At 39.2% G+C, this 26,477-nt stretch overlaps 1 protein-coding gene across 1 annotated transcript in view; it reads left to right on the plus strand.

Annotated features, from left to right (window-relative positions):
• The window catches only part of COL15A1 (collagen type XV alpha 1 chain), a 117,592-nt gene that overhangs the window by 51,401 nt on the left and 39,714 nt on the right, over positions 1-26,477 (plus strand). The window contains exons 10-19 of the mRNA XM_038127659.1: positions 1,391-1,453; positions 5,008-5,085; positions 6,718-6,780; positions 8,558-8,683; positions 11,926-11,988; positions 14,071-14,106; positions 15,168-15,320; positions 19,193-19,261; positions 22,129-22,173; positions 24,542-24,577. Coding sequence (XP_037983587.1) covers positions 1,391-1,453; positions 5,008-5,085; positions 6,718-6,780; positions 8,558-8,683; positions 11,926-11,988; positions 14,071-14,106; positions 15,168-15,320; positions 19,193-19,261; positions 22,129-22,173; positions 24,542-24,577 — 732 coding nt within the window. The remainder of the gene's footprint in view (positions 1-1,390; positions 1,454-5,007; positions 5,086-6,717; positions 6,781-8,557; positions 8,684-11,925; positions 11,989-14,070; positions 14,107-15,167; positions 15,321-19,192; positions 19,262-22,128; positions 22,174-24,541; positions 24,578-26,477) is intronic.

Raw genomic sequence — 26,477 nt, forward strand, 5'->3', positions numbered from 1 at the left:
CTGAATGCTGCCTTCAGACACTGGTATGTTTAAAGAAATATAGCTAGGCTTGCAAATATTTAGTCAAAACTCAGGTTTTGTGCCATTAGGGTGTTTTTGGACAAGAAGTTTATATTTTCTGAATTAACAGAAGTCTGACTACTTTCATGCAGCATATCTTCAAAGAAAATTCTATGAAACCAATATGTTGTGGAGAAAATCCTTCAAATGTAATTGAAATGCTTCAAAACCAATTGTCTTCTCCTTGTGAACACAACACAACCCAAATTTTTATTACAGACATTTTGTGACAGTGTCTTACATTTTTTGTAGTTGCTCTTTTGTCCATGTGCATCTGGTTTCCAATCTGACATATACTCATGCAACTTTACTTTTGCTTTGATGGGGCTTCACTCAACAATGAAATTAGTGTGTTCTACATTTATGTTGGTAATGTGTTTGCTACTTTTTAATGAATCTGCTACCAGTTACTCTACAGGAAAAATCATCATAGGAAAAGAAACATCCTTCAGTCTTAGAGATACATTTTCCTCCCTAATGACTTTATATAACCCATTTTTAAAATTACGACAATCCTAAAACTTGTCCAGTAGAGTCCATAACCATAGCTGTTCAGATTCCCAAAATGCCAAAATAGTGGGAAAATATTATTTATTTGCCTTCTGAATATTGTCTTGAGTGTCCTAACTGAATTCATAAGCAGCCCCATTTTATAATAGCACTAATTTTAAAGCTGGTGGGGTTCTTTCTAGCCCATGAACGAGCCTCTATAGGAAGAGCATGTGCATATTGTATGTAAGTGATATGAAGATGTAAAGAAGAGTAATTTGGAATTCATTTGACTGGTGAAGTTTAGAATGGAAAATGGGGTGAAATGCTATCTGGTATTCCACATTGCCAGTCAGAGGCATATCTTCAGGAAGGATACTAGTTTGTAGAAGTTGAATAGATCCAAGTTGGTTAAGGAAAAAAAAAAAAAAGTTTTAGTAGATGGTGGGAGCAGGCTTAAGTTAATGGTATGATTTTGTGCACTCAGAGCAGCAGCTGGCAGTAGTGTGTAACAAATATTACAGTTTTAAAAATCCTTGCCATCAGTGCTGTGGCAGTCCTGTTGGCATTCTGTCAAATCCAAATGCAGCCTGCAGGTGTTTCCATCGATATCCTCCGAACAGGCTTCTCTTCTCTGTGGGAAGGGTAGATGTGGTGAGAGGCACATTTTTTGGGCACTGCCAGGGGCATTCTATGCCAAGTTTCATACTTCCTCCCACTGTACTAACCAAGAGTTAGAAAGAACCTAGCACCATTAAATCCAGCCTCTGCAGCAAAGTGTACAGCCTGTTCAACCTACATGAAAGAGAATGTCTAATTAAAAAAAATTATTTCCTTTTAGGGCAACAATGGACTTCAGGGATTGCCAGGACTGAAAGGAAAAGCAGGCCCAAAAGGTGAAAAGGTATGTGTCCTGTTAATATCCAACAATCAATCAGATACAATTTATTCTTAGACATATATTAATTTGGTACACTCTGAGAGAGGCATAAAATATGGAATCACAGGAAGAATTTAAGCATCCTACTGTTCATTGATGAATGGTTGGATGGCACCAGAATCATAAGTCTTTTTCAAGGATGTGAATAAACTTCAGCAGTAGAAAAAGTTGGGCTTTCACAGAAGATCTAAGGAATATGTATTGAATGCTTAATAAAGAAAAGTCAATTGTTGTATATAACTGCTCTGGGCAACTTACTCTACTGACTAAGTGATTTAACAGAGGCAGTATAATCATATTACCCTTAGGAAATTAACATAATTGAAATAAGAGTTAAGCCATCTGAAGTAACAGCTTGTATCTCTTCTGAGATGAAATGAGAGGTAATGGATTCAGCTATTATTAAAGTACATGTTGTACACAAAATTGACACACAGATAGTAATTCCAAGTGCCAAATTAATAATCCCTTTCATCTGTTTTACAGAACAATACAGACTTCATAAATTCACAAACATGACCCATATAAATCTCATCTATTCAGATTAGTTTGAAATGATCTAGAATCATTTCAAAGGTAAAATTAGTCTCCAGTACAGGAATCAGGTAATGACATTGCATGGCAACCCCCATCTCTATGTCCAGCTGTAATGGAAAGATGTTGAGCAGAGGGTTCTCATAAACCGTAGAGAAGTGAAAGCATGTGGGCCAGTCAGGGAGCATCTCAGGTACATCATGAGATCACTCTTGGGACCTGTCTCAGGTACATGTTCACAAAACCAGGGAGCGTGGCAGACCAACAGGAGAACTTACAAGTCCATGCACAGTCACAGGTCTACCACCTCTCAGAGGTTACAGAGACATGGTGAGATCACTCCCAATAGGAGTGCTACAGTGTATGTATACAGGCTGAAACAGCAGTTGTCAACAGGCATTGCAAGCACATAAATGTGGTTTGACAATTAGATTTTTAGGTTTCTTGCAAATCAGCTTTGGTCTTTCTTATGACCACAGTTATTTCTAGGGTACTTGGTACTGGCACAAATAATTCATGTGTAGGAAACCATAAAATCAGTCAGGATTCTTTTAATGAAAACAAAGCAAATGGAAAAGATGACGAAAAAATGCAAAAAAAAAAAAAAAAATTGCAGCCGCTACAGTTCCTGTTAGGTGACCATTCCAATCTTTAGCAACAAGTGCTACACCTGCACTGCCTAATGGAATAGGCCCAGGAACTGATCTGCTGATGGTTCAGACTTGCAGGCATGGTCCCTGGCAATGTTTTTGCCGGTATAAAATAAACTTCACTCAGACAATGCCTCAGGCCATCAGTTGTTAACTGCTCCCATCATGCTGCAAGGTGAGACTGAGCATAGGCTCTGTACTCCTCCAGTGCCATCCCAGTAAGCTTTTAGCTTTCAAATACTCATGCTGATAGACTTCAGTGTATGTCGAAAGTTATTTCATGCAAAATGCACAAAAAACGGGGCTCAAAATACTAGCTTTGAACATGCAGGGCTAAAAGGAGTCCCAGAGTCAAGTACCTAAGGATTGCAGGCCCAGCCAGTCTCTTCCAGCTGACCTCACAACCAAAGGCCATCCAACCTTAGTTTATTGATCAGAATAGCCATCAGAAGGAGAAAATTCTAGAAGCAGGAGAAGCGGCTTAGCTGTAGAGATCAAAAGTTATACTGGAAAGGAAAATACTCCAGTAGTCTATTCCTGATTACTTTTGTGCCTACTTTAGTAAGGACATCTAAACTTAGTTTTTCATTTAAAAATTGGATTAATATTTTCAAGGGACACTTCAAAGAGACACTGTGAAGTTAGCAAAAGAGTGTTAAAAATCCTAATGATACGTTCTAGAGCACTGAGGAAAGCTGACAGCTTCATATGCAGAACTTTGTCTTGGCAATACTTTAAAAAGACAATTCCTGCAGTAAAAACAGGACGAACAAGACACTGTTCTGATCCTCTTTTATACATGTGAATTATTTTTAAGTCATCAGTTGTTCAGCAAATTGTTTCAATATCCTAATCAGTATGATTTCCTAGGCCTGGCTGTGCTGGTAGAGTGACCAAAGCTTAAAGAACACACAAAAATTCATAACTGTTATGCTGTCTAAAGACAGTCAGCACCTTTTCCAGTATAACAATATCTAAATTTCAGGAACAGTAGTAGGATCCACCTTCCTTTTTCTGGTTCTTCTAACTGAAAACAGAAAGCCAAGAATGAATGGGACACTACATATCAGTGGAGAATTGGGAGCTGCTGTCACTTTTCCACCATGGTCCATGTTCTGTGTAGAGATACAGCCATGAGATGCTCCTTGGGAATGGATAAAGTCAGGCTTCCTAAAAATTACCCTGACCCAAATGTGATATCTGAGGTTTTTGTCTTCCTTGCAGTGCACACAAAGTGGAAGAAATTGCATGAAAGCAAGCACCAAACAAGCACTGCCAGGAACTAATGTAATAGTCATTGGAAAAAAGCAAGGATGTGTTAAAATGAATGAAGAGCATCTGTAACTGAACATGCTGGCAGACAGTGAAAACAGCCCCAAATTAATTAAACACATTCTCTGTGGATATGACTGAAGTATCACTATAGGAACCATTTGACAAAGCTGCAGGGAACAAAGAACTGAATGAATACATTTATCTAATGAACTCTCAAGCATAAAGAGCAAGTGGCCAAGAGACAGTGAAAAGTCAGTGTTTCCTGCTACGTAACCAAATATGTGAATTTATAGAACACAATTTAAATGCTCATAAGCCCAGATAGCAAATTGGCAGGCAGGAGGTTGAGGCAAAACCTCAACTCTTGGCTCTAGTGAAAAATAATGGACTTGAGCAGAAAAATTATTAAAAGTCACAAACATCTTAAGCTGAAGCAGTTCAAACTAACTTCAGCAAAATATCAGAGGCGATGTAAGAAAGACAACTTATAAGAAATGGTAGTAATGATGAGAGAAAATGGCACATATTTGAACAGCATCTTTCATTGTGTTGGCAGTAGATAAAGGTCAACACACAGAAGAAAAATCATGTTGTGGTAGTGTTGAAAAAAAGCATTAGAGAGGATAGCAATAAAATCAAGAAATTTACAGATTGAATACCATGGTGTGACCACACTGACTACATTTTTTCTGGTTTGGTTTGGTTTGGGTTTTGTGGTTTTTTTGGGTGGGGTGAGGGTTCATGTATAATATACCCTAAAAATGCAAGATCCACAGTTAAACCTTATTCTGGCAAGACATATGCACTGCCTAATGCTGTTAATGCTGCTTGCACATTTTCAAATTCATTGCAGAAGTTTGAAAAGGAGGGGTTCTTTCTTCCATTGCCAATGCAAAGATCATATTCCTTGAAGCTTGTCTTAGAAATGAACAAAGTCCAACCCTGCTCATGGCATCCAAGCAGCCACTCTTGTGACTGGAAATCCACACAGATTGTAGCTAGTGCTTATAGTCTTTACATGGTTAAATCCTTGCTGATTTATCTTAATTCCCATTTCAGGGTGATCCTGGTGAGGGATTGCCAGGACCCCCTGGACTACCAGGACCCACAGGACCATCTGCTCCTTCCAGAGGATTAGTGAGTATTTGGGGCTCTCTGTCAATGAGCTCAGCTTGCCACAGAGGAATCCAGAACTAAATAGGAGGTTTTCTCCGGGAAAATAGCTTGACTGCCACAGAGATAATAATGTTTTCTAAAACATTCATGCAGAAATGCAAATAAATGTCTGACTGAAGTGTGTGAATACTGTAAGCTACATAAACTACCAGTATTCGCTTTTTAAAACATCTGTGGATGTGTTGCTCTCCTGTGCAAAAGCAACAATATATGGGAGAACACAAAGCAAAAATGTCCACAAAAAGGTATTCTAAACTTAAATTATTAATTTCTTCCTGCTACTGAACAGAGACATGGTTTGACAGTCAGTTATGTTTGCTGTCATTAAATACTAGAAAACATAACACATGATGACAGTGTTTGTATTTTGAATGTTCAGTACTCAGGCAATGTTAAAGAATGAGTTTCAGATCCATCTCACTGCTGCACTTGGACTTTTCTCACTATATCCATGAGGATGCATGTGCATGCATCTAAAGAAGGAATCTGGCCTGATTTGGGTTCATGGTGTGAGAGCTGATTTTATGCTTAGACATAGTTCGCCACTTACACCAGTGGAAATCCTAGGCTGGACTTTTACACAAAACCATCTGTCACTGGATATCGTGAGTGTTGAGCAAGAGAGTTTGAAACATATTCCAATGGCCAAAATGGATTATATGCTCCCCTGATTCTGGGTCTGCTAAATTAAGCCAATACATTTCTGCAGCATATTAGCAGTGTTCTGCTGCACTACTGAGCCTGCCCTGATGCTGACTTCAAGAGACCAGCAGGGCAGCTCCAAATCCCTAGGACAAGGTGCTCCAGGCCAACAGTTCCACACAGTCAAAGGTCACTTCTACAAATGTAGCAAGTCCTACACTGCCTTTACTTTCTTGTTCTCTGTGACAGCAAGTTTCAGGGCCTTTTATAGTGTAGTGAGGTGTAAGAAGTCTCAGTGCAGCCAAGGAATGCATCCTTAACTCCCAGGCATTTGAAACATTAGCTTTGGTACCATGATAACTTATTCAGGTGGTACTTCTCTCTGGTTTTCTTTGTAGTCTTCAAAATGTACACAGCTATGAAACTCACCAAGGACTAAACACTAAGGTGTTTTTTCAACAAAAGGTTTTAGAAAAGGCTTCAGTATATTGATTTCTCTTTATGAAAGTAATCTTTTTGATTTCAGCTGTAGTAATCTCAGAATTAGGCTTTTCAAAGGAGGGGTACATTGCAGGAAACTGGGGTTATTTGCAAGATCTGCATTTTAGGATATTCTTAATGTTGACAGGTACCTCTCTGAACTTAAAATTTGTCTGAGATATTACTTCAGTTCACTTAAACAGTCTCATGGCACGTGTGTCCTGCAGGGCAGTTATCACTGTGCTCATAGAGCACCTGAAGGTAAGTACAGTGCTCAGTGACTACAAAATAAGACAGTATGACATACCAGAAACATAAGTGAAATGTTTTTGTTGTATTATAATTTATTTTACCAGTGACAGACTGCTGTAAGGATATTGATGATAGCTGTATTTCCAGTTAATGTCAAGTGATATTTGCATTTGTCATCTTTAGAAGCAATAATTTAAAACTGAATTCTCCTAATTTCAGAATAGACTGGAACCTGAAGAATCAGGTTCTGGAGATACTGACAGAGAAACTGAGATTTTAAGGGTAAGCAAATACTCATATTTCTCTATTATAAAGACCTTTGAGCTGCAACTCATGCAGGTTGTAGAATTTTTCACAATGCAAGTTTTATACATGCTTAATTTACAGCATCTAGAAAGGATTTGTAGGATTTCATCTCAAGGTCAGAAAAGGCCTAAATGCTTGTGAGTGCAGAAGAAATACAAGACAGGAGGCGGCCACCAAAGAAATAATGGCAAGAGGACTTTTCAAAATGAGTGAATGTTTTTAATCAGACTATGAGAAGACAGAAAAGAGGAGAGAGATGGGAATCATAGATTCATGGAATCATAGAAAGACTTAAATGTCATCTTGTTCCAACCCCCCTACCATGGGCAGGGAAACCTTGCCCTAGACCAGATTGCTCAGAGCCCCATCCAACCTGGCCTTGAGCATTTCCAGGCATGGGCCATCCACAGCTTCTCTGGGCAACCCATTCCAGTGCCTCACCACCCTCAGAGTAAAGAATTTATTTTTAATATCTAATCTAAACCTACCCTCTGTCAGATTGAAGCCATTGCCCCCATCCTGTTACTGCCGACCCTTGTAAACGGCCCCTCTCCTGCTCACTTGTAAGCCTCTTTTAGTCAGTGGAAGGCACTATATGGCCCTAGTATTTGCTTTTTTCAGTTTTAGAGTGCCTGTTCTAAAAAAAATAACTGCATCTGTATGAAATGCTTTATGGTCCAGCGTTCTGGCGAACTGAACATCAATAACACTGCAGCTTTCTGAGTTCATTGTGGTTCCTACGAACTCCAGAATACTATAGCACACTGGAGCCTCTGCTTTGCAACACAACTATTGATATTTTTCATTCTCTCAGATTGGTTTCTGCTTCAGGACTTCTCTTCTGTTTCTTTTTACTCAAAAGTGCTTAATACCTTATTCACAAGGCCCTTCAGGAGTCAATTGCCACATGCTGAAAGTTAGCAATCTTGCCTAATTTAGGAGCCTCTTCAGATGCCCTTTGTAGGTGACAAGACAGGTGAGTGCCCTGCAGAAGGCTGTTTACTGTACTGAAAATCCAAGATGACCCTCTTCCAGATAAAGTCCTGTACATGGTCCTGAGTCAGAATTAAAGATTTCCTGACTTATAGTGCCATGGCCCAAAACTTCAAGCTCTCTGTCTCTGCCTGCTAATGCAACCAGTAACACTGGTGGACTTGGACATAGGAGGGAATATTTGCAGATATACTGTTCTTCCTAAAATGACATTTCGCTCATTTCATTCCATTCATTCAATTTAAATACCTCTGCTCACGTCCATGCAGGATAGATCTTTAGAGCAGAGGCCAGTTTTACAGCACTAAGCAGATGTTGACCCTGAGTAGGGATTCTCAGTCCTCCAGCAATAACATGGAGAAACCCTATGAAATGGTAGAGGAGAAAAAACCAACCACTTCCTTCTGAATAATGATGGTTTCTTTATGGTTAGGTCTCTTATCATTAGATTGATCCTTGGGATATGTCTGAGATCTCTACTGGATTACAGAGAGCTGACACAAATTCTTTGGTTTTTGATGTTTCTGTTTCAATGCTATGAGGTGGTGCAGTTCAGAGAGCACGGGAGAAGGAGGTCAGTGTGACCCTGTGTAAAGGCGTATCTCTGAAACCAAAATTGGTTCTCAGTGAAGCAGAAGTGGGGTGGAAACCCCAGCTGAGTTTCATGAGCCTGAACAGTCTGGTGAGCTTTTTCCTGTTCCGTGTATACAGAAATGAACCAGGCTAGGATAATTTCTAACACTTCTGCTGATTTATCCAGGGTCTTCCAGGGCCACCAGGCCCTCCAGGACTGCCTGGTCTTCCAGGAAAACCGGCACCTGATTCAGGTGTAGGACCTCCTGGGTCACCAGGAGAAGATGGAGCTTCTGGGGAACCAGGCCCTGAAGTGAGTATCCTTTCGTGCACAAAGCTTGAATCTTATGCAAATTTATACCAAAAAAAAAAAAAAAAAGTCTTGTTAACCAAAGTACAGCACTAATGTACATTTGACAGACAGATTCTGGTGAATCTGGACCAGAATAAATAAAAATTAAGAATGCTTTTGCCAACACTGAATAAGATTAAGTATCAGTTTTCCTGTGATGCTTTCAGGAAAATGAAGTTTGCTAGATATAAGCTTCAGGGAATTTGTAAAATAAATGAAATTTTCCTCTTTCCTCTTCCATCCTTTTCTTCAGCTAGGTAGAAACACTTATTCCTCTGGACATGTGAAATATAATTCTACTGTAAAAAATATTGCTAAAGTTCAACTTGCAAATAAATTCTCAGTAAAATTATTTTTTCATTGAAGAAAATAAAATTTTTTAGCATTGAACAGCTCTGAAAGTCCTCTCTGAAACTATGAGATTAGCTGAGCATGGTGCTAATAAAGCCATAGTTTGGAGCATGATGCTAATAAAGCCAAGGCTGTGGGTCTGATCTCTGTGCTGTCCATCCATTTAAGAGCTGCACTCGATGATCCATTCCAATTCAGAACAATCCCTGTTTCCATATATTTACTAATATGGTTCCCTTATTCCCTATCAACTATCTGCCAGCAACAGTTGTTCTCAGGACAAGATTTGTCCTGTCCATCACACAACCCTCAAAGTGAGTCACCATGTCTGTAGCTGACAAGGTGTCATTAGCATATATCAGGGAAGTGTACAGGTGACAGGAGATCTCACTATTTCTCAGCTGTCTTGGAGGGTTGGGTTTTTTTTGAGGATAACCAAGGTGGGAGTTGATACAAAATCTAAAAAGTGTTTGGCCATCCAGGTGGAAAGCAGCATCTTCTGTGCAGAAAGAAACTAGGCATCTGAAAGTCTTAATATGGGATTCAAGAGTCAGTGCATGGGAAGCCAAGGAAATCCATTATTCTCTGCATCTACTGATTGTTATGTGGATGGCAGTATACAATAAAAAAGTCTGAAATGCTGACCAGATTTCATCTAATTGCAAAACTCCCAGCAGCACTCTTTTTATTTGCTGAATCCAAGACAGATCAAATTGTATTGAGGATTACAAATGTAATTTTAATTAAATGCATTGGCAAGTCTTATAAAGAAGACAGTTACCCTAATGTTTTATTTACTGTATTTGGTAAAGTGCAATGTTAGATTAAAAGGTTCTCTACAACAGCTTCTTTGCAATTCAAACTGCACCTTCAACTTTACTGACTGTGACAGTTTCCATATCCTTAGAATATGAAGTAATTCAAATGGTCTAGGAAATAGTACTAAAATTTGCCATAAAAGAATAATGTAAAAAGGAATTAAAAGAAAATGGAAAAATAAGTGTTGATTCATTATTTTTTTTCATTTTTAAAAATTTGTGTAGTTCCTCTGGTGTAATTTGGGATTTCACAGGCAATAACATGAACTACTTGTAGACAGTCAATTTTCTGATGCAACAGAAATCATTGTTTAAGGATAGTTCCAGAGAAACATATCTGTTAAAAAAGTAGAAGTTAAATGTTAATAGGACTACCAAAGAACATTTTCAGAAGAATCAATCCAGAACAAATCTGCAGGCCGCTGAAGGAAAACTCCAGCTATTAAGAATACAGATCCATGCGTTCCCAAAATTTCAGATCACCCAGGAAACTGTCATTCTGCTTTGCAAAGATTTGCACAAGAATAACAAATGTCCCAGCATTGTCTGCTAGCTACGTAAGAGAGACTATTCCAAAGCCCTTGAGGAAATTAGCAATTTTAGCACAATGAAGCCTAAAATTGCCACACAGTAGAGTGGAAGTAATCAGTAAACTTTAGAATAGTTATTGTTCTTAGCTCAACCTCTTTTCTTACTTTCTTCTGTCTATGTAATCATGCCAAAATACAATATGAAACTGTTTGAAACATACTGAAAATATTTCTGATTATTCTCAGTATTAAAAAAATCCATTAGTTACTCTATGACTTACAGTGCATCCAAAGAGCAAAAGCAGGGTGGGGGGACAGACAGAGAGCCAGAAAAATGAGGCTTTGTGATAATTCTGAAAGCATCAGAGGGAAACAATGTTTTCTATCTGCTTTGCTAGCCATTTATATCCTTCCCCAAAACAGATGAATAAATAAATATTATTAAAGATCCCCAGAGGCCAGAATACACCCCTGTAAATGTAGTCAAAGGCTTTCAAAGCCCAGTTTTAAAAATGTAGGCTGTGGAATATGCCTGTTACCTTTCATGCAAGTCTAGTTGCTGTGGGTTGGACTTCAATATCTGTACAGATTTATTGGTTGACCCTACAAAGCCAGTGTTTCCCAACCTGCCTGCTCATTCAAATGCAAGTCATGGAAACAACACCAGAAATTGGGTGGAGAACTTAATATACACTTTTCAAGGCAAAACTGAAGTGAGGTGTCATGAACAACATGAGCGCCATCAACCAAAGCAAAGTGGTGGCACCTTTTCTTCTGCAGAAGGACTCTTTGGGAGTACTGCTCCTGAAAGTGTAGGAATGCACCTCCAGGCTCAGCTGTCCAGGGAAACATGGCAAAGTGAGTCTGAATAAATCAAGTGCTGCCCCATACGGGGAGCTGAGGCCCAGCCTCAATGTTCCCACATGAGGATATCACTGGAGTTCTATGGATCAAGACCTCTGTCAACCTACAGGCTTTTCTGTTTGCAGTGACAGCACAAAAGTCTCCTGTTTGACACCATTCCCTCCATATCACAAGTGCTTTTAGTGATTCTACCACACAGAAGCCCTGGCCACTGATTTTATCAATACCAAGGTTTCCTCAGCTGGGTCTCATCTAGCACTGACATTGCCAAAAGTGTAGATAGCTGAGGTTCCTGGGGATTTCAACCCCATCGTGTGTTTCACAGTGTTGTCAAATCCTGCTTGCATGGTACCATAATCCTTCATCCTAAGGGTATATTTACAATATGCTAGGTTTTATTTTTGCTTAAAATTTATGATTGTTGTATATAGTTTTCTATTAAAATACATTAAAATACTGGTTTGATACAAAGTCAAACTCTCGGAAGAAAGAAATAAAAGTGTTAAAGCTTAGTGGTGGGAGGTGCTACACATTAGTCTTTCATAATGCTGTATCATCTGTTGGTCCCTAATACTTAAACACATGTTCTAGAAATCGAGCTCTCAAGTGGCACCTGCTTTAGATTTACTGTCATCTACAGGGCCCTCAAGGTCCTCCTGGCCGTGATGGAGTGGTTGGCCCACCAGGATGGAAGGGAGAAAAGGTGAGTTAAATGTCTGTCTTGCTCCTACTTCAGTGGAAAATCTTTGTCAATTCTAGGTTGTAAAAATCATAAACAATTGTCCCTGCAACACAATAGCATCTGGCTTCAGTATTTTTTAATGGAATCCAGATACTGATGGCTTATTAGAACATATCTCAAAAAGCATATTCAGAAATCCAGAATTTCCTATTGGCTACTGTCTCATTTTCTGAAGCATGCAATATTTGCCATGCAATCACTGTTGTGATTTGCCACTGAGAAACCAGTAGTGACTGGGCTCAGATAGGTGAGTCTGGAGGGGGAAAGGGAGAACTCCAGTTAGCCCAGCCTGGCACAGAGTGACAGTACATTATATGATGGGGAGACGAGTCTGAAGGAGCACAGACATTTGAATTGGCAAACAAGAGACAAAGTCATGGCCCACGCTGGCTGGACACCAGATGCCCACCAGTGAAAAGCTGATGGGTCAAGATATGGACAGAAAGATCACTCAGCGATTACTATCACATGCAAAACAGACTTGATTTGGGGAAATTAATTTAATCCCTTGCTAATCAAAACATAATTGGAGCACCATTTCTTAATACCCCACTTCAAGGAGGATGTAAAGAAAACAGAGACAAAGACTACAAGACAATTTCATCCTCTAGTGAGCTTCAACAACACACTTTACACACAAGAACTTAAAAGTAAATCCCCCACTGTACATTTTAAGCTCACATACTATAACAGAAATGAAAAGGCAAGTCTTAAATGGCCAGAATATTGATTTATTTTTACCTCTGGAGGCTGGAGGTTCTGAGTTGTGATATCGAAAGCCTGAGGCTGGTAAAAGTGCAGCACACATGGGAACCAGCAGACATCCAGAAAGTGCAGTATATGTGTTGCAAAGCAGGCACCTGAAACCTGTGTCCATTTTAATCAGTGGTGTGTGTTTTACATGGGGGAGCCTAAGAACAGAAAGAAGTCTAGCTGAAGTAAACTGAACATGAATCGTATACTATAGGAGGAGATTGTTGGGGAAGGAGAAGCAATTTGAGAGAAGTTAAATTTCTTTTATAATCATAATCTAAAAAAAGGGCTACAATATTTTGCCTCACTGTGTCTGTTTGCTGCATTTGGTATATTTGATAAAAGTTCAATTAGAATTGAAGCACTATGTATCTGCACCTATTCAATACAAGTAGAAGTATTTTTCAATTTTCACTGTTTTTTTTCTGAAAGCCTTGATTTATTTTATATTGCACTATCTGTTTTGTTCTTTATTCCAAATTAATCCAGAGAAGATAACAAGAAAGAAACAACAGGATGTACTGAAAGTAAATTCAGTTTGTTCATTGAGTGACATTCAACATGGAGTTTAGCCATTGCTTTTGGAAAAAAAAACATGATCATATTACTCCTGGTGCTTACTCATTTTTTTCAGACTTTACTCAAAAAATATTTCTGCTGAGTGAGTAAGGACAGGAGCTTGCCAACATAAAAATTATTCCACTAGATCCAGAGTAATTTTGAAAATAATTATTAGCGTGCATTATTATTGTCTTTCCGTCTATTCTGTGAAATAAAAATGGAAAGAAAAAACAGTATGCAAGTTAAGTGTATAAAAGCAAATATAGATGAAATCTTGATTGTAGCAGAGGAACCTTAAAATATTCCTAGTCATCACATCCTGTGTTTAGAAGGGTGCCCTGGACAACTTGAGTGGGACCAGTTTCCAGTTCTGTTATAGCCCATAAGAATTTTTGACATTTATGTTCAGAAGCATGAGGATGTGACTTGCAGTGTTTAATTCTCTGTGTTCCAAACCCTTAAAACCTGCAGCAATAATTGAAATACAAGATTGAGTCCAGTCAGCATACCAGACCAGAGCTATTAATGTGATAATGTACTTCCTGAATTGCAGATTGTTTTCTTTTTAACTGAGAGGTCTGATGTTTCAGATAAAGGGCTTCATGAAAAGGACATCAAATTAAACAACACAGAAATCTGTGGGCATTTGTATTAAGGAAAATACCATAAATGTGCTTTTGTTGTGTAATGGTCTTTTTCTAAGTATTTATAATTTATTTTCTTTTACAGGGTGATCAAGGTCTACGTGGTTCTGCTGGTCCAAAGGTAACAAAAAAGTGTCTTTATAGAATGACAGTATCACTGTCATACAGCACATGACTGAAAAGAGCTGAGAAATCTTAGGGTCATTTATTGTGTAACCTAAGTTTCTCAGCTGGCCAGCATGCTTCCTTATGAAGTGTCGCGTAGTCAGGTAGCCTTGGCTGGACATGGCTCTATCACTTGCCTTCCAAGTGGGACTGGGGAGAGAGAATAAGATGGAAAAAAACTTGTAGGTTGAGATAAGGCGGTGTTTACTTAAGCAAAAAGAAAGTGAAAGTTTGTGTGTGTATAAGCAAAGAGAAAAAAAGTAAATCTCTACTTCCTATCAGTGACTAATGTTCAGCCACATCCTGGGAAGCAGTTGCTCTGGAAGGCAAATACTATAAAATAACAAATGGCCCCCGTTCCTCCTTTCTCCCATAGCTTCTATGTCTGAGCTGGCATCATATGGTATGGAATACCCCTTCTGTTAATTTGGATCAGCTATTTTGCCTAGTTGTGTCCCCTTCCAGAGTATTGCCCACTCCCAACCCACTTGACGGGAGGAGGGTGTGAGAGAATTGTTAAAGAGACAGTGCTGATGGTGTGCCAGTGCTGCTCAGCAGCAGACAAAACACTGTTATGCAGCATTGCAGCCAATGCAAAGCATAGCATCGTGAAGGTTGCTGTGGGGAAAACAAACTCCAGCTCAACCAGAACCAATACACATGATCAGCAGACTGAGAGAGGTGATACTCCCTCTCTACTCTGCCCTCGTGAGAGCCCACCTGGAGTGCTGTGTCTGCCTCTGGGACCCCCAGCACAAGAAAGGCATGCACCTTTTGGAACAAGTCCTGGGGAGGGCCATGAACATGATCGGTGGATGACCTCTTCCTGGGGATGTTCAAGGCCAGGTTGGATGTGGTTTTGAGCTACCTGGTCTAGTGGAAGGTTCTCTGCTCATGGCAGAGGGATTGAAACTTGATGAGCTTTCCAACCCAAACCATTCTGTGATCCTGTGAAACTACTTATTTGCCTTTACTTGGACATTTCCAGTATATCAACAGTCTGAAATGTTATTTTAGGGTGATACTGGAGTCACTGGATCAATAGGCCCCAAAGGAGAAGCTGGCCCTATTGGGTCTCCTGGAAAACCTGGACCACCAGGACCTCCTGGGCCTCCTGGGCCCCCTGGACCTCCTGGACCACCAGGACTAAGTTACAGCTTGGGATTTGAGGTATTTTGCTATTCTGAAGTTTGTTGTAACTATGGATATATTTCCTCCAGAAGAAAGACAGTGTGATCACCTGTATATTTCACAGGTATTTAAGTCTGAATTGATGAAAAAGTAATTTGTTCTAGATTGAAATTTGCCAAGGAGTGTAAATACAGAGACACATGTTGCTCATTTCTGACCTCATGGTCTGTTCTACTTTGGACAAAAATGTTCTATTGAAAATATAAAATTGCAGATGTTACTTTTTCTACTTCTGAGAATAATGCCTTCATCACTTAAAAATACGAGATCGGGCCAGCTCAAGATGAGTTTTACATATCATTTGAGAACTGCTCATTTGGATAATGTTTTTGGAGCAGAAAGTGGCTTTGCAGTAAAGAAAGGCAAGGGAAGAACACTCAGGTTCAAGAATTAGAGCTGCTGCATTAACACCTTTGTGAAGAGAGGCCAAGAAAGTGTCATTATCAATATTCATATTTGTGTCCTCACTTTTTTCATCCTTTTTTTTAATGCATTTTTCAATTCTAATTTACCTGTGTGGCTCAGCAAAGTCTTTCTAGAGTTTTTTATGTCATGGGATGTAATTGAATTGGCACAGTAACTCAGGGTAGTCTCATCAAAGAAGTAAGAATGTTTGACCAAAATTACTGGCCCTCTGTAGAATGGTGGCAGTAAAGTGGTGGTGTTTAAAAGATACCAGTTTCCCTACATGCTTCTCTTAGTATCTACCCCAACTCTTTTGTATTTTTCTTTTCTTGCCTCTACAGACACTTTGAGGTGCCACAGACGTGACCACTAGTGCCTGTTTAGACACCTAATTTGCTTTCTGATATCTGACTAAAGAATATTGTACTATATACACTACTGGTTAATAATCTCACTGATGTCAGTAATTTCAATGGACAAAAATCTCTTTAGCAGTTCACAAGTTCTTAATTGCCAGCACTGCAATTGTTAGCAAGAAGCAGCTTGAAGTCTAAGCAAACAGTCCTTTGCCTTGTCTTAGGCACACTGCACTGGTACACAATCTCCCCTGAATAAGTATCTAGTTATCTCAGAATGAGTTAAGGACCACTGGGAAGTCACATCTTCATCCCAGGCTTGATCTGAGCTTTAACCCAGAATGATAGCTTCTCTGGCTTACAGTCATCTTCTGTGACCTGTGAGGACCCTTTCTTTAAGAGATTCTCCACTTTTCACCATTAGCACTATTTGAGTAAAAGGCAATGTGCCCTTATTATGCTACCAAAGAGTTCTCCTGAAATTATGTGCTTAGGATCAAGCTCTGCCACTTTTAATACCTAAGTCTCAGAGGAGCAAAATTAGCAGACAAGCAGGAAAGGGTGAAAACTGGGAGTCCCTGCTTTTATGAATGCAAATGCAGAAGGATTTGAGCCCTAACTGCAGTAACAGTATCTTGACTGGCTTCATCTTGAACTTCATCTAGTCCAAACAAAATTGGTATGATTGTCATTTCCCTGAGAGGAATACTACTTTAAACAGGCTTGCTAACTGTGGCTGATCTTTTGGATGCCCACCCCTGCCATCTGTTGAGGCAGCACCATGGTCTGCCAGTTTGTTAGGGTGACACTACCTTTTGGTTGGCAGTCTGTTTATTGCAGTAAGACTGTTCCTGCAAAATATTCCTGTTAGCACTTGTTAGCATCTGTGATCAGCTCTGTGCAGAAACCAAATGGCATGGTGTTTGCTGGCACTTATGCTTGCCAAAAGAACAGTTTGAGCTGCAGAAGGTACCTGGTAAACCCATTAAAAACATGCAGATGTCAAAAGAGATGATGTGTTATATAAAGCAGGCATCAAGCACTCTCTTAAAGGAAAAAACAGACTGGCACAGTGCAGTCAAGGGAAAGGGCTCAGAAACACAGTGTGGTTTACTATCCACAGTGAGAGTTTGCTTAAACAGGCCAAAGAGAATATGAGGAGATTTTCTGTAGGTGTTTCATACACTGATAGCTGATGGAGGAGCAGTATGAAAGTCTGAATAACATTAAATCAGTCTCAGGTGAAGTTTCACAAAAGGTTTCTCACCTTAGTCCCCCAAAAGGAAGGACCAGATTCCAGCTGTGCATTCCTCCTGCTTCTCTTACTCTTGTGGAGTTGGTAGAAAAGGCCAGAAGAACAAGATCTCTCTTTTTCAGTGGAGTCAGGTCAGATGATGTTTTCCACACCTTTGGTGTTAAGCTGTCATTCAATTGTAGCTGAAGGTGATCTAATTGCTGTCTCACCCTTCCCCTTACACCATCTCCTGAGTGCACCACACTGGGCTAAGCTGGGCCATTTCAAGTCACTAACTGGCAGAAAGCTAAGTAGGCCAGGAGTGGGTCCTCTAAACATGGTAAGTTAACACAAAGGCTTGCTGTCCCTAGAAAGTGGAGGGTCTCCTTTGCTCCTCTTCCTTCCCCATCTGCAGACATTCCTGGCACATTCCTACCCTTCACACACACTAACATTCGGTATTCCATCAATTCTTCCACAAGCCAATTTAATTTACTAAAATTTTAGAGAACACTCGCACCCCAAAAGTAGCATATTTTCTGCCATTTTAGTCATCTCAAGGAAAGTGAGGGGATTCAACACACGATGCTGATGTTGCAATGAAGGCTGTATGGCTGTGAGCAGGGAAGTAAAACAAAGATTAAGATTTTCTCATTTCAGAAAAAGGAAACAATTAAACCAGCACAGCTGCAACTAAAACTGCAGCTAAAACCAAGTGAACAGTTCCCTGCTGGCATGGCTCATGCAGATGTTTTGAAGAACAGTCTGACAAGGTTGAACTAGGCACAAGCCAGGGGATAGGAACATGAAAGGTGCCAGGCCTGAAACAAGTAATTATGGCAGCTGCCATAATTTTTTTCTTTGCTGCTTTGGAACTGGCAGCTCCTGCTTCTGCCGTGTATCTGGAATGTCATGGAACAATGAAAGCTGGAGGGAGGCTTCTGCTTTCTGTGTAGTTTCCTTGAAAACTACTAAAAAATCTCCATGGGAAATAGTAGGTAGTCTGCTCTCAAAGACTCCCACTACACAGTGACTTATTTCTGAAGTTAGCAGAGGGCAATGGAAATGGACAGTGGGCTGGAGCAGATGGCCTGTAATGAAAGCCTCAGGGAACTGAGCTTGCTTAGGCTGGAGAACACTTAACCTTAATCTCTGGAAGGTTCCAAGGCCTGAGTTTCCAATGCCCTAAACAATCTCATTGGAATTCAGTGTTGACATTGCTTTTGACAGGAAGTTGGGCCAGGCAGCCTCTGAGAGACCTTTCAACATAATTAATTCTACAATTTGATGGCAGAATTTTTTTCTGCTCAATTTCAGAAAGCAGTATTTTAGGCAGGAGTTCAATATTTGACTGAGAGAATTGGGAAGAACCTTTATTGATGAAAAATGATTGCTGCCCTTAACAAACTGTTTGCAAGTTCTCCCTGCCATAAATCAGTTCTGGTAACCCTTACTAGTCATTAGTGTTTCAGTAGTTGGGTGACGGATAAATGCTACACAGAAAAATACTGCTTAAAAGTGTGCTTAAACACAGTACTTACTGTCTCACTTCTGCTTGATGCTCTTCAGCCTCAAGTGCTGGAGCAATGGTGTCAAGTTGGCAAGACAGCAAAGACCAGAGTTTCTGTAAGGAAGACCAGCATGTTTTTATCACATTTGAGTAAAGCCTACCTCCAGAACATCATCCATTTTTCTCAAAAAGTTAATGAGAAAAGATTAAAATATTTGTGTTCAGTATGTTTCCAGTTTTCACAGAACTTCAGAAAACAGAGCAGTTGGAAAAAAACCAAAACAGCACAACCAGAAAAAAACCCCAAAAGTTCTTAAATTCTGTAGCATTTTGTCTCTTCCATTAGGATATGGAAGGATCAGGTAGCATCGACCTGTTAAGTGAATCAAGAATTCCTGGATCAAGAGGACCAAAGGTGAGTGGGTGTTTTAGTGGAGGGGAGTATAATTTGTTGCTGGGTTGTTTGGTTTGTGTTGCGGTTTTTTCCAAACAGAAATTTCCTCCATTCTGCTTTTTGGAAACATATAGCCCCAGTCAGCTATAGATTGAAAATCACTACATTGAAATGAATTCACTTGCCCTAGAATGTCATTAAAATAACTGTGTCTTCCAAAGAATCTGAATGGTATTTCTCTGACATCTCATTAGCTAATGATTTTTTTTGATTCTGCTCTGGTATATTTTTGAGGTATCAAAGGGTGAAATAAGGGGGTTTATGTTATCTAGCTCTCTATTTCTCCCTTCACCCTAATAGATTCATTTCTCACATATGAAAGTGACTCACACCTATGAAGATTAAACTGAAATGTTATAGTTTGACAAACAAATGTGCGTAATACAACATGCCACTTTTAAACTAAAAATTTTTCCCAGTAGTGTGGAAGCAATGTCACAGACAAAGGGATGCTTTTTTCTCCATCACTGTGTCTCAGGAGATTTTTTGCTATTGTGGGCCACTTAAATCATCAAGTAGAGAATATGGGAATATAATCTATCAGTACCAACCAGATAATTTGGATTTATTGTCGTTCTTAACAATAGAAGGAGTTCCAGTGGTTTAGTCTGGCAACAAAAGGAGACAAAGGCACAATCCAGTAGCTACTTAATGAGTCTTCGAGGGGCAGCTGCAGGTATGATGCAGCTGAACTGTTCCTTGTAGTGCCATGTTGGTTGTCCCGGCTAGATGGTAACAGGAGCCACAGTCCTCTCTCTGCTCCACTGATCCCCAGCTGCCAGGTAAGGCACGTCACAAAAACAAAGGCAGCAGTCACGGATCCTGGGGTAGTTTATTTGATGTTACAGTTCCTCTTGCCTTCTCCAGGACCCTGATCTCGGGGCAGACAACAGCTTATATACTGAGGGACGGTCACAGGGGAGGATACAGAATTCAACAAATCAGGAGAACTAGAGATAACATACAAGGTGCGCGTTCAAATATCACCCAAGGAAGAATCCCAAGGGCAAAGAACAGTTTCAGTGAACTAATGAAGTTTAGAGAAGTATAAAACTGACAGAGAAGTGTCTTGAGAAGGCAGTTTTTAGGGGTTAGATTGGCATTTCCTGACAAGGGGAGTAAAGGAAGTTCTGGGAAAAGAGCAGGGAACAAAAGGCAGCACAAGGAAATTACAAATCAAACAATAATCATATTAATAAAACAAAACACACCACAACAGTGCCAGATGGTGCAACAAGGTACAGTGGTCACAATTCGCAGGTTGTGATGTTCAGGCTAAGCCTTAGGAGAAGGCTGTTCACTAGAAGGTTGGAGCAATTGCCCAAGGAGTTTGCAGAAGGTCTGGTCCTGGAGTTATTGAGGCTTTGCTGGACAGAAACACAGCTGACCTGATCTGAAGCTGGTGACAGTTCTGATTCAAGGGGGTGATTGGATTAGATGGCCTCCACAGGCCTGTGCAATCCTATGCTTGTGATTCCATGAATCATCAGACACCAACTGAATGCTGGAGTCAGGAGTGACTTTGAGCAGCTCTTTACTGTGTTGGTTTTAAAGTACTAGTAATTGTGAGTCACTGAAGCTGTAACTGATAACTTAGAGAACTTTACCCCCTCTTATGTCTTTTCCTAGATACTAAAAATAGAAAAAAATACAGTTACAAAAAATAAGTATTGAATCCGTTCGCTGAAAAAAGGAGGTATCCATAAGCAGGGCCAAAATTCTGCATTCTGACCTGCCTTAGTCACAGCCTTACTCTCACATTTGGTTTTATAACAGGCATTGTTTTCAAGTCACTCAGCTATAAATATTCAAAAAATGTCTCGTTGCAGTTGAACAAAATTTTCATGTTACTGCTTAATTACTCTGCAAAGTTTGAGTCAGTACAGAGCACAGATGAGAAAAAGAAGATAAGAAAAAGAAGAATTTTGCTGAAATTATGAAACTGCTTTTACATACTGACTGGTACTGCACTACGAGCCATTTACACCTTATCACAACTCCAGAGTACCCAGTGATGTTTAGGTGAAAACTGAGAATCTGCTTCAAAGGGGGTTGCAACTCAAAATAGCTGCTAAGAAATAAATTACATTTATTGGCACTGTCTTTGTATCTGTTGAGATTTCTATTAATCTTTTATCAGAAAATAGTGATTGGGTTTTAAAGGAGAAATATAAATTTTTTTCTGACAGCTTAGCTCTTGTTTCCAAGGTTTCTATTTTTTTTCTTCCACAGATCAGTGTAAAGTTTCATTGGTGTTTTCTTATTATTTAGCAATACCATTTACATCTGCCTTCATGTTCCAGATAAAGACAATTCAATCACTTAGTCAAATTTCTTTCTCTTCCATTCAACTTTCTACAATGTCCAATAATGAACTGCTGTTCATTTTACTGTCAAAGAGCCATAATTGTTCTTTACAACCCATGTCACCATATAGAGACAAGAGGAATTTGAATTTCCAAATTATTCTTGAAATAAACATTTTGGGAAACTGCTTTTAAACCTAGCAAGACTGTGTTGCCTCTAAACTGGTAGCATATCTTAATTTTAGCCAAGAATACAAATTCAAAAAATTGTAAGCAGTTGAAAGCAATACCTCACAACAAATGCACTTGGACAAATTTATTTCTACTATTTTCTAAAATATGTAGAGTATGCAGTGACATTACTAAAGTTGTATTTGTAAGAAAAGGTGCATTTTATTGCTCCTTGTTAACACTGCAGGTCTCCAGCATTGTTTTTGTAACAGTTGTGGTAGTGAGTTAATTTTTTTTCTGAAAAAAATTTATCTTGAAGTGCCATGTGGATTTACTAGTAAATTTTTACAGGGTTCTGCAGGAAGACCTGGACAGCATGGACCATTCGGACCAAAGGTAAAAACACTTGAAAGATAAACTATATTGCTTTAGCATATATTTTTAATATTTTTTATTTCTATACTCCCAGAATTTGCCTGAACATAACAGCTTTCCTTTAAGATTCGTATCCTGATTAAGTTGGGACAAATTTTGTTCCCATTTACAGTTGATATCTATGCAGAATGTGTATTACTAGAATTATTTCACATCCAACAAGAGCAGTAAGTAAATTCTAACTGGGCGATTACATTTCATCACATCTTTATTAATTTTTTTTGGACGTCTGGTAATTTCTCTTTGTTGCTCATTTATACGTCACTCAGGTCTCAGAGAGGTTACATGTATGCTGTTGAAAGAGAAATCTGCACAATGAGGCCTTCTGATCCCAGAAAATGATAGGAAAACATTCTGGAAGGTGCTGGGGGGAAGAAGGGAGGAGCAATGACTACTTTGCCTGGGTTTTATTTGAGCTTAGAGGTGACTGAATTTTTCCACTTTGATGCTGCTACTGGTTGTGGAACCAATGAGGAAAAAAATGGAGAGATGAAAAGGCACAGAAGAAAAGGGCAAATTTGCAGAATGGGTCCTTAGACAGGAAGAGGCTTTTCCTATTCCTATGTAAAGCTCAACTACCACTAAGGTTAACAGTACAGCATGACAACACATTAAATGTGAAGTTAAAGAAATTTAAGGTCTTCATTGCCCTGGGAAATAACAGTAACATTGAAAGAGCAGGAAGTGGAAGATAAGAAGTGGTAGTGCCCATCCTCTCACTGTGAAATTTTCACCTGAACTTACACCCAGCACTAATCACTGACTGCCCATTGCCAGCAATAACTGCACACACCTAATTCATAGCACAACAGACACCAAAGATCTGGCCAGCCCCCTCTGTCTGAAGTCTGCAAAGCTTAGCTTCTAGGGCTGAAAACAGTCCCCCCATAGTGTACTATCCTGTTGCTGGTTGGGCACATTACTTATGAGTGAAAAAAGCACACTTTGCACAGCTCATGCTTGTGAGTGATACTGCAGTGGACTGGCACGAATAGATGTGCTCTCACATGATGCTGCTCTGTGCACATGTGTAGGTGCCGAGTCTCCACGCTGACTGAAAACACTTTTTTTTTTAAGAACTTATTCTCTGCCCTTAGCTAGAAATTTTGTTTCTAAGAAATTCTGCTTCACAAAGATTTCAGAAATAGAGATAGCAAGATTCCTAGGATTCAGGAAATGGGCTGGAGTGGTAGAGATAGTAATAAACCTTGGCCAAGAGACCTCACCATCACCTTGGTTTAATCATGAGTCATTCATCCCCAAGATACAGGAGAAATGGAAAGGAAAATGCTATTGCCTGACATCTTACAAAACCAGGTATACTATGGCAAATTAATATAAAGGGGTTATAATACACTATCATTCTCATGGGGATGAATTTTACACCCACTTTTCATGATTATAAATGAATTCACTAGGCAACAGTGGCAAAATACAACAACCACCCACTTCCCAAAACCAAGAGCTAATGCATCACGAGGAGTTGAAGGTATAGTTCTGTTTTGTGCATCCTTCATCCTTCAAACACCCCAAACAAGTACAGCTGTCAGAGAAGACTAGCTATGATCAATTTTTTTTCTCTTTCCTAGCAAATAAGCATGGATCCAAATTCTGCTTTCATTTTTTTATTATGAAAAGCTGTTTTTGTTAAAAAGCAGTCTATAGTCTCCATACACTCTTGAATATATGGACTCCCAAAAAGCAGTAAGCATAAACATAACATTTGAGGAAATGGCTGATTTATTCCAGTTTATATTCTCTATCTCCAAAGAAATAAACTAAATTGGATGTTCTCTCTCTGTTACAAAATTGAGGAACTGTGTCTACTTAAGGCTAAAATCCTGCAGAAGCAGTCCCAAAGGTGGAAGAGTGCAGTGTTCACTATTTCACTCGTGGTGTGATGCAGTGCCTGGGTAGGTGGAGAGAGCAGCAGTGTGAGGGGACTGCGTTAGCTGTTTTGGAGGAAGATGGTGAATCCTTTGTGGAGGCATGAAGTCATGGCTGCAGTGGTAGAACTGGGGAATGTTACCATGAGCTGATATAAGATGTAAAAATGAGGCCTCAGGAACATGGCTTGGTTGATGCTCAGTAAAAATAATGAGTCATGACCACAAACTCTTCAGATGTGGGTGGCAACTGGGTGGTTAAAATCTCAGAACCAAATCACAAATGTATGCTGAGCATCACTTTACCAAAAATATGCCATATTTTTACTAATCATTTTGTTCCATTTGGTTCCTTTGTTTTTAAGGAAAGTAGCAGAAATGTTTAAAATTCTTGCAATTACTGCTCACTGTAATACTTGAGCCCTACTCTGTCTTTGTTTCAGGGAGAAAGAGGCAACATAGGTCCCCCAGGTTCAAAGGTGGGAAGTTTATTTAACCCGATCTAAAACCTCAGTTGTTTCTTTCCTCTGTCTCTTTTCATCTCTTCATGCACTTAGTGAATGCACTTAATGAATGTTTCTTGCTCTGTCAGCATATTAAAGCCCAAGGTGGCTTCACAAACCCCTTTCTCTGGTGAATTGTGAGTATCAGGAACCAGTATAACCTAGTGCTTAAGGCTTCTGCCTAAAATGTGGTTAAAATTGTACCTAAAATTGCATCTAAAAGGTGCTTGTCTTCAAAGGCATTTTGGCTAAGCCCTGCCCATTTTCACCAGAAGGAAGATAAAAATCAGCAAAGCTTAGACAGAAAACTAAGTTCCACATGCTTCTGTTCCGCCATATGGTGGTGTGTGGCTCTCACCCCACACCAGAGCGCCCCACGGGTCTGTGCTACAGTAGGAAGTTCATGTCTGTCTTAATCCCTGTCTGTTCTGCTTTGAACTCTTCTTGGAGCCCGCCCCAAAACTCCTGTTTGGGACTGTGCTGCTCCTTGCCGGTCCGTCTGACCTGAGTGTCTTTTGCAGGCATGAGCCAGCAGAGAGCGCTGATGTGACTCATAGAAAATTAAAATAAAATAAAATAAAATAAAATAAAATAAAATAAAATAAAATAAAATAAAATAAAATAAAATAAAATAAAATAAAATAAAATAAAATAGCCTTCTCCTATTTGGGACAGCCCTGAAATCAAAATTTACTCCAGGAAACAAGATAAATGTAGTTATGCTTGCTAAGTATTTACAAGAGTATTATCACAATCTTCTAGCAGCATCTGCTTGTTTATTTTTTAAAAATACCAACAATGTAGCAGGACTCTTCTTGCCATAAATTCCATCTGCTGTACATATTATGAGTGTTGTCATTTCACATAGATAATTGTCAGCATGATAATTAAAGCTGATGCATTGACACACAGGATAGTAGTTAAAACTCTTCTTAACCAGTTTGAGATTATAGAATATTTTCTTTATTATTCCTACATGTCCTTTTTCCTGAGGTCCTTTTTCTACTAATTATTATTGTTTTATGTCAGTGCATTTGAAATATATGTATATTTTAAATGGAGTGACTACAACATTATTTTAAAAATAAGCAATTTATCCCTTTAACCCTCAAATTAAAAAAGATCTTTGTCCTCTTGTACCTGAGCAATGAGCTACATTCTTAAAATGTGATGGGAGTTAGAAATAAGGATGTCTCTGGATACATTAGTTGCAATAAAACACCTTACCTATCCTGGATCCCTTCTTCCCATTTAAATTTTGTTAAGAAAATGAATGGGAGAAGTTATTAAGCGTTTGTAATGGTAAGAAGCTATCCTGCAAGTATCAACGTGCCTGAAATGACAACATTCTGTTGCAGAAATGCTGTTGTTCCAAGGTTATTTCCTCTGGCCATTCACCTTTGCTGCAGATAGATACTTATAATTTTCCATAAACACCTGAGAAACTTGCATCCCAAGTACCATTTTTACTGCTCATGCAGACACCAAAATCCCAGTAGCTGCTTTGATGCCTAAATTCCATTAGCAGACACCCTTTATCCTGTCTATAAAATTGTTTATAAAATGAAGAATAGAGTACTTCCGAAATCATACTTTATTCTTGACCCACTTGCTTCACTGATCACTGACAAAAACAGAAATAGCAGTGACAATATCCTTTCTTAATGAAGCAGGCACATTAAATCTCTTATAGTGGTACTGTCTACTGTTAAAACCCCAAAATATTTTCTTCAAGCAGAGCAAAAAGTTGGAAACAAAACAGTATTTTCCAAAAACCAAAATGAAACAAAAAAATCCCCTGCATATTTTAAAAAAAACCCTCAAAGCAAAAAAAAAAAAAACCAACCAAAAAGCCTCAAAACCACATATGAAACAA

This window comes from Motacilla alba, chromosome 2 (genome assembly GCF_015832195.1).
Source record: "Motacilla alba alba isolate MOTALB_02 chromosome 2, Motacilla_alba_V1.0_pri, whole genome shotgun sequence".
Lineage (NCBI taxonomy): Eukaryota > Metazoa > Chordata > Aves > Passeriformes > Motacillidae > Motacilla > Motacilla alba.